Consider the following 9651-nt stretch of genomic DNA (forward strand, 5'->3'; position numbering starts at 1 on the left):
CCTGCGTAAAAATTGTTGTACTAGCCCCACAGGCCTACTTCGGTTATTCTCATTGAAATAATCGAACTACATGTTTTGCTATCCTTTGGCCCTATAGCAGAAGTCTCACTTACCAGCATCAACTCGTTCGTACTTTTAATGTAATAATATCATCGTCATCGTTATCGTGCGATTATTGATCCATGACATCATCATCTTGTGTATTCCGCTATGTAAAGTTAAAACTGACTCAACTTCCAAACTCTACAAACGTTGCAGCGTTCATGAAGCAGAGCAAGCAAACAACAAAAAAAGATCTAAATTTTCTAAAAAAAAAAAAACTATTTTTTTGGATTTTCCTGTTCTCTTGGATGAAACCGTTGAGATCGTGCGCGTATCGACGAAATACTTTTTAAATTTTGTTGTATACCTATCGATAATAGCTCAAGAAGCTAACCTCGATTCATTAACGATTTAAGAAGAGCATTTTACGTTCATTTGTGATTTTTATCACACACATTTTTTTAGAGACCTCGTGCTAACCACACTGTTCTCTTGTTGAGCCGACGCGAACGACCACAGAAATCGTTAAAATCGTTTTTAAGCTATTCAACACACACACACATATACCTATATATATATATATATATATATATATATATATATATATATATGGGAATGCAAAAGTTAATTTATAGCTGGAGCGGGGCGGCGATGGGTATGTCAATAGATATTCTAAGGAAAATCTTTCAACAAGCGGAAAAGCTTAGTTAGTGCATCGCCGATTCATTTAGTTTTTTTTACACTAAACTAAGACGTATGCATGGAATTCAATAACGATACATTTATGGCAAGCATCGCAAAACTAGATGTTCAATATTTCTTGTCACAGTCCTCGAATTGAGCGAACGAGGCTTTACCCCGCCCAAGCCAAAAATGAAACATCGTGGTGATCAACACAGTGTACACCCACCTCATGTGATTGGAGCGTCTATTTCTACTCGGGTATAATGAACACGACAGGAGCCTACTCTAAAGATCCTTCTTGGGCTGCAGAATCCATGAGCTTCCACCACTAACTATGACAATTGCACGCTGCAGGCCTGACAGGTGCCATAGAACCGGTTCCTAAATATATACGCACTGTCGACTCACAACAACTCATGATAGCGTAATTTCAAAGGCAAACAAATCTAAGGGATAAGACCCCTGTAAATTGAAGATCGCTAACAATAATAAAATACAATGGCACTATGAACACATTTTGTCAACACTGCTGGTACTAACAGATCAGTTAGCTGACATCTGACCATTGTCAAAATTTGCGCTGCCAAAGCTTTATATTGCGCACCGCCCCGATATTCGCAGCACCGCTATTGGGCACGGTAGCGATGGCGTCTGAAATCATCCACTTGAATCGACCAATTTCGTTCTCGAGGAATACAATTCTGCGGTTATGGAAGAAAGAAAATCACAATAACATGGTAACGGAAGAACCGGTCAGATCCTGTTGATTTCGGGCCAATGGCCGTATTTGCTAAACCGACATCAGCATCGACCAACAACAACAACAACAGCCTCGAACGGTTGCGTTTTAGGAAGTTCTAAAAAAAATTCTACTTATGACCATTCCGAAACGCTATTATTGGCCCAATGGGAGCGTCTGTCATGGTAAATAATTATAAAACTTTCCTAAGACTTACGATCTACTGAACCGCTATCTACCAGTCAGGTCGAAGTCACTCTCAACGTCGAAGAAAACTTAATACACAGTAGGCGGAAGATCCGCAACATACAGTTAGAGACCGATAAACTTCAAAATGCGAGAAGCGCCATTTCCCCCACACGGGAAGCTCCAGGGTCGATATGCACCACAGGTCTTTAACCAGGAGGTTAAGAGTGTACCGTTTCAGCGACTTCGGGGCGCCAGGCCGTTGTGTAATGTACAATGCACATTGGCCAAACAAATCTCACTCCAGGCTAAAGAACCAGTCAAACTTTAGGCATATGTCGGGCCATTCATTGCGAGGATTACTTACTACTATCGAAAGTACTTGGAGAGAACGGAACTGATGTTTGAAGCAAATATACTTACAGAATGGTGCCCACATATAAGAATTATGCGACTCTAGAACTGCAAGACCCTTATGAACGATCAACCTAGAGTGACTTCGAGCGTATCTTCACGATTTCAGCTGAAGTAGCCGTAATTCTCAGAGGCAAGGGCCTTCGAGTAAGCAGAAGTTTTGAAGAAAAAAGTGTTGCGAAAAAGGACTGCATCTACGCGTTCTACCGAACATACATACTCGTATTACGCTTAATCTCCTCCTAAACTATCGTGACGCGCCACCAGCTAACGAATATGGATTCCGCGCTTGTAGATCAGTAATAGTTGCCTGTAGGAATATGGAGATATTGAAGGAGCTTTAAAATGGCCGAGAGATTTTCTATACATTATTTTTGTTGATTCTAAAGGCGCGTCTGGCCCTAGTTCGGGAAGTAATGTGCTAACAGATCCAGTCAGGAAGCGCTGCTCAACTTGTAAAGACTACTAAAAGATACTTCCAGAGAAATCTGGTGACAATAAACGTTTTCCCATAAGTTTAGTTCTCCCAAACTTGCACTGAGATTTCTTCGAATGAGCTCGCCTTCATTGGTTTAATTTATATACCGGTGAAGCCCTTATGGAAATCTTCAATGTTAGTTTCGATCAGTTCGGATTCAGTGAAGCAATTGTTCTTTAATCAAGTATAACCGAAGCTGGTGAGAGGCTACAACATAATAAGCAAATACGCTCCAACTCTGCGGCACTTGGGCCTTCCCTGTATGCTGTTATGCCGAAGTTACGTGAATCCCAAGTAGAGTAGCAAATAACATTTAAGAATTCGAAACCCATCCTAAAAAAAAAAGAAGCACGTGCTTACCAAGAAGAGCAACACATAAGCATTGTTGGAATTGAAATGTTTGCTATAAAAACTCTGTACGGTTCTTCGCTACCTCGACTAAATCCTGACGGAACAAACGGTTAAGGTACCATAGGGTACGTTTAAAAAAATGCGGTCGCATAATGCTATGACCTTTTCATTATTTAATCTTACATTTCTGTTTGTATTTTTATTGTTACTATCGTGTGAGATTCTTTGTTTAAAGGAAAATTCGTTCAAGCGAAATGCTAATAAAGTTACACAAAAAAGTTACCTCAACACTGTACATTCTCATGTATTTCTGTCCAGTGGTTCTCAGCTTCATGAGTAACTTGGGACCTTGGAACCGGAAAGTTTCTGGTTCTAATCTGGCTGGGAACACGCAAATTGATGCAGCCCTACCGATGCGCGTTAATTAGATATTTATAAAACATTGACAAATCATTTAGAAGATATGAGCGAACTTGGTTGGAGCAAACTCTTACTGATGCAAGACAGTCATGTCTAGTCTGACGTGATAATTATCTTGAAGATGTGTGGTTGCTCATGTAGCAAAAAAATTGATTTTATCTACGGGACTGCTATTGACACTGTCGCTGGACTATAGCGACATCTTTGTTATCAGTAGATAACAAGACGGTTATCTACTGATTCTAACACCTACGTACATTGCATGTCACGTCATGCACGATCGCTCTCACTGGCTATATCTCGTAATGTTCTCTCAGTAGGCCGACTTCTCATAAAAACCCTGAATTCGAGCCAACTACGCCGCTTAAATACTGAAAGCATAGATTTTTTGGAAAACAATTAGAATACTTGTAGTGCAATTGAATCACTGGAATTTGCACGCGATATAAAATTAAATATATGGATTATTCTACAAGAGACGGCATGTTGATACCTTTCTGCCATAGCACACTATATACAACATATACAGCATATATCACGATTATTATTTTCTTGGGACGTTATTCTGGGTTCTAGGTTTGTCTGTTATATTGATTTTCATTACTATTCTCCAGTTCGCCTTTGTTAACCTATATAAACTTTTAGGGTTGTTTATAAGATTCATCACGATATTTGTACAAAGTACATTGGAAAATGCCATTGATGATAAATTGACTCGAACATATTCAACAGCGTTTTCCATAAAATGGCTGACCGTTTTACCCTCTAGATAATTGTTCGATCAGGTAATCTGTAAGGGATGAGGCAGCTTTCTAACCGTTCATAAAACGTACGCTGCACGTTTAACAGTGGTACTTAAAGGCCCTCTCTCTCTCCTCTGCCGGAATGCGGAAAGGACGACATTGGTCCTAAAATGTGTGTACTGGGTAAACAATTCAGTAAATTGAGACTGGGTCGGAAGTATAATTGTGCCAAGAGTTTCACGTGATCCGACTTGGCACTTTCAGGATCCCGTTATCGTCCACGAAAAAGGTGAGTGATTCAGGTTTTGATATGGTCGAGGGCCAATTACCCTGCACGCACGGCAGCGGTAGATACATCCTGACAGCGTGTACCTGATTAGGTCAATTTCGACCACGCGACACGTTCGCCAACATGACATGACCACACCTGTCGATGGCATTTTGAAATGAAATGAAAAAAAAAAAATGAAACGTTGACACCTTTCCTGGAACTGAAACGATTATGGTCCATGGGTGGCAGAAGACTCACGAAAGTGCAATTACGTGGCGTAGTGAGACGACCTTAACAAATGAGCCCGGGGGTTCCTCCACGCACGGCTGCAAAATAAATTGATCTTCCATTGGCAACAACATCAATGATAGTTTATGCCTCCATTCGAAGTCGAGTTTCATTGGTCAGAAGCCGTACCACGAGAGTGGCCATATTGTATTCACCCTGCACATGATGCGATTCGTACAGGGTTGAGAGCCGACAAACTGACCCTCGTGGTTGCTGACGAAAGTTTTACGTTTTAACGGCAGTTCTGCTTTGTAATGACTATATGTAACAGTCGAGTCCATTACTCATAGCAGCCCCCTAAGTAATTTCTTTCATCTGGTAACAGAAGACTGCTGCTAAGTTTGACGGCTCTTGCCGAACGAACCCGATTAGCGTGTCATCACGCAGGCCCGCGCTACATCTACTGAAACAGCGATGTTATTTGGTCGGAAACTGATGAGCAAGCTGACCAGACTCGGGGTCAGGGGAAAACCAGATTCGGCCCAGGGAGCGGATCCCCGTCAAGCGAACTCTGGTGACGTGCTTTCGCTGTATTGGTCGAAGATTATAAGCCACTTTTTGCGATCCTCTACTGACGGAATGTGACCTTCGTTCATGAATGGCTTAATCTTCGTATTGCAACATTTATACCGATCGGGTTGATGTAGCAGCGGATGTCGCTTTAAAGCTAACCGATTAAATGCGACCCCTGCAAATTGCTCGTAAGAAAACTGATCATTAGCCTGCTCGGGATGGTGACCGTGGCAGCGTTAAGTAATACCAGTTGTAATGGCAGCGTACAATTTTCCAGATCCTACAGATCGGCTTTGTAGATGTTAGACAGCAACTCAATAGGTTTAGGTGAAACAAAAATCCAAGTACTACCCGTATGCAAAAACACACGCCAACCCAAAAGTAACCTGTTCATCAACAATAACGTATGCCGATACCATACGAAGTAACACCTGATTTCGTCCGTAGTTGTTTGACTATTAGCTGCCGGTCAGTCGATCGACCCAGGCGTAAGATTGTAACCTCGGTCATCGCATCACGAACGAGAATCTTGACACTGCTTGTACTTACCGAGTTCTCTACAAGTTTTCGTTGGTCTGAAAAGTTCGATACGCGGATGCGACTTTTGAATAGTCCGCTTCGTGCCGGCGTCCAATCTTTGAATTGGTTAGGGGTCACATGCCGCATCACTGTTCGCCGTTCGCAGCCACCGGGTACGTACATTAGTCTGTTGAGGTACATTTATGTCGTTCTGTAGATATGGCACAATGCGCTCAGCTGGCTTTATGACAGTGATCCCGTCTTGACCGTCTTAAAACGGCTTTGCGTAAGCGACGCGAATTGTCAAAGTAGAGCAATAACGCTTTTGTAGCCCGCGTATTCGATTACCTCACGAATCGAGTGATATGTCTTCGTGAATAATCCTTTCGAAAGCCAAAGATGCAATGGTCCGCAAGCCTTGTGCCAAATCTATTCATTGGCATCGTTCCGTCTTGTATATGATCGAGCGTCTGACGTTAGCCACCCCACGAAATCATGATATGATATAATCGGTGGTATAATCGCTCAATTTGATCATTACGTAGTTGAAATAAAAGTCTATTCAGTGCCGCCTGATCCTTTACGCTGTTCATAAGCTGCCTACTGATGAGCTTCTTCGGAGGGCCGGAACTTTCTAAAGGCTACAAAACTATCAGCGTTGATACGATCCATACGACGATTAATCTAAAGGTGCTTGAATTAGGCTCTCCATTATCGCTTGTTAAAATTCATTTTGTGGGAGAATTTAGTCGCGGCTAATCCCTGCTGTCGTGATTCTATCGTTTTTTCAAGGCCACCTGACGTGCTAACTACCTACGAAGGAAAAACACAGTGGATATGTGCGGTCATCAGTTCAGCATACGACTGGTTTTATTCACGGCACTGTTACCAGCTATACCGTTGCTGGATTGAATCAATAAAACGGTAATCTACTGTTTTTAACGCCTGCGTACGACGCACCTTACATCGTGCGCAATCGCTGTTCTTCATCGCTTACCGTAATGTCTTCTTGGCTGGCCGACTTCCCCCAGGAGTCTTGAATTTGGACGACGACAACGACAACCGGCTATGCTAATTTAAATGCAAAAGACGACAGCCTTTGGAGAAAGACCAGATTACTTGCGGTGCACTTGAACACTCTATGTAAAATTATAACGAGAAACGGCTTTAATATCTCTTTACTAGTACACATAATTTACTCACAATTATAGTATTACTGCAATTTTTTTGGGATACAAGTTGCTTCTGCCGATCTACATCTTCGTATCCTGAAGGTAAATACGCAAAAGCCAACACATTGAAATTTGATTAATTTCACCATGAAGCCAAAAAAGATGAAAGCAGTGATGACATCTAGTGGACTCAGTTTCGCTCTGTACGGTAACTAGGGTCTCTCAGAGTAGATCCATATATCTGCTGCGTGCTGCACGCCTCTGATCTGGAAATTGACTCTGTTAACCGTCATTAAATCTGCACTTCTTCATAATACTACTTTATGAACTACCACTCACAACAAAGAATAGAAAAAGGCTTGCCGAAAGTTTGTATCATCTGTCTAACCCACACAGACGGCATAAAAAAGGTCTGAAATTTTGTAAACGCTCAACGCTTAAGTACATCTTTACGTGTGTATGTCGCCTCCGATAAGCTAACTTAAACGCCTGTCAGGTAAATTTACTTATTCATCATCAAGTACAACATCAACTTTCGTTAGCAGTAAAAGGGTTCAGCTTGGAGACTTCTCAGACTGATTCGAGGTACTAGAACCTCAGCGGCGTTTGTTTCTCCGTGCTCAATCTCCAAGAAGCAAAGTCAACTCAGGTAAACATAGACAGAACTGACAAGAACGACCTCTCTTAATCAAAACATTGCTCGTACATTTAATTTAGCTCCAGCTGCTTTTTTTTTACAAGATACTTGGAAAAATCTCAGGCTGAGATCTGTCGTTCGAAATTTTATCAGATCTGCATTTGATGGCTTGTAGATGGCAGAACAGCATGAAGAACTCCTTACAAACAGTGAAAATACGCCGAATGCAACGATATTTATCAAGCCCAACAGTCATTTAGGCTAGCATTCACGAGTACTAGAACAAGTGTTAGTTCTATGCAGACTGTTATACAATAAAATCATACGTTGCACCAACAACCAATATGGCCCTCGTGGTAGACATTATAGACAAACGAAGAATCAAATGTACTTAAATCCTGTTAAAAAAAAAATTAAAATCTATATAAAAAACAAAAATAAAAACAGAGACACTGCCATATTTACTTGTGTCGTATATTACACTGACATCCAGCGTCTTCTGGTTTAAAAATTCTATCTATTGTCTATAGAAATTGTTCTGTACCTGAAGGTTATTCCTGTGGCGATTATTCCCGCTCAAGTGAAGAAAATAGAACCTCTATAAATGAGTTAACGCCTCATCCTTAAAAGGCGCTCAAGGTTCTACGAGAAAATTTGCCAAAAGTACAAGAAATGACTAGGACGCTTCTACAGCATTAGGTACACGCTAATGCTAAGGCTATTAACTCTCACAAGGGCGTTCGTAAACGTGTTCACCGCTTTCGGTTGTTATTGAATTCCCTCCATTGGACAAGCGCACGTCTCTAAAATACAGATATATAATTAAATGCTATAGGCACATCAGATTTTGTTGTCCTGAATAGCTGACCCAGATCCTCAGCTAATTAAAGACGTGTTTTTTTTCCATCGGCACAATATTTTGTATACAAACACATTTAAACTTCAACACCTGTACGAGAAAAGTGTTATTACATAATAGTTTTGTTTTGACCTCTGTTTTACCATTTTCAGTCGAACTCTATCCGTATTGATGTTTTTGAACGGGATTTTACTTGAAAAGGGAAGTGATCCGTTTATGTGTGAAACAGCTGATGTCACTTATGTATTTATTTCATCTGAACAGCTAAAGTGACGCGAATGCAAACGCCGTTTTTGTGTCTACTATAAATGATGACGTAACTATGAAATAAAAAAAACAAAGCTTGGTATCCTTACCGTTAGAAGCGCTGCTATAATCTTATCAGCACAGATTAACACACACAAATACATACACAATGTCAGCTGTTCCGTATAGCGATACTTCACACAGCCTGTCGCTATCGGATAGCGCCGTGATCGATAAAATCGTCAATGACATAAAGCCGATCCTAGTAGATTACTGAACTATCAGCGCGTTCTTCGGCACAATGGTAGATTACATAAACCCACACACACTTAAATTGCATTACTTGCGGTATGTATCAACACGTTGATTTTTCTCAGCTTGGACCCTTTCCTACAATTAATTCTCCTCTAATTTGGTGAACTGAAATCACAAAAAAAAAAAAAAAAAAAGAGAATCTTTTTTTGAGGAAGTAGTCTACTAACAGGCCATTATACGCGAACCGTCTGGCAATGCTCTTTTCGATAGAATTACTCCACAAATCGCCGGTACACTTCAAACAAACAAACAAACAAACAAATAAATACATAGAATTGCCTACCAAGAAAAGATCACTACAAGGGCGAGTTTATATGCCGAGCCGTTATACACACACCACGCGTTCTTCTCACGGCGCACACAAATCATAACTAGAATAAATGACCAATCGTCCGTCCACAAAACCCAAGTTAACTGAACATTAGAACCCCCATAAGAACTTGTGAGTGAGCTTAAGAAAGAAAGTAATAGTTTAAAAAAGGCATGTTGGACTGTTACACCTTAATAAATTGATTACCTGTTGAAGTATCGGCAGGGCGAAAATAGTTTCACGATATTGACAACTGAAACTATTCCTACTTCTATTAACACGGTTCTACGGGTGCGCAAGAATAGGAGTTCAAGGGTACGGCCTAATCGCTAGTACATACATATGTGTATATATTCCAACAAACATGACTTTCAGTAGGTCGCACGGGGGAGTAGATTAGCTTGGTCAACAGCTTTTTATTTCACATATCCAAGAAAAACTTCGCTCATCTATTTAATGTTTGC

The 9651-nt window shown here is 40.8% G+C and overlaps 1 protein-coding gene across 2 annotated transcripts in view; it reads right to left on the reverse strand.

Moving 5' to 3' along the window:
- LOC147753856 (uncharacterized) overlaps positions 1–9060 on the reverse strand; it is a 14922-nt gene extending 5862 nt beyond the window's left edge. The window contains exon 1 of one of the 2 annotated variants that reach the window (XR_015314927.1): positions 8673–9060. Coding sequence is in view for 1 of the 2 variants with exons in the window: in XM_086972459.1 (XP_086828585.1) it covers positions 5679–5849 (171 nt within the window). In the remaining variant the exon portion in view is untranslated. Of the gene's footprint in view, positions 1–5678; positions 5871–8672 lie in introns of those variants that run through there. The other variant, XM_086972459.1, reaches the window with a different exon arrangement.
- Positions 9061–9651: the final 591 nt, after the last annotated feature.

Source organism: Varroa jacobsoni, unplaced genomic scaffold (genome assembly GCF_002532875.2).
Source record: "Varroa jacobsoni isolate VJ856 unplaced genomic scaffold, vjacob_1.0 scaffold_159, whole genome shotgun sequence".
NCBI lineage: Eukaryota > Metazoa > Arthropoda > Arachnida > Mesostigmata > Varroidae > Varroa > Varroa jacobsoni.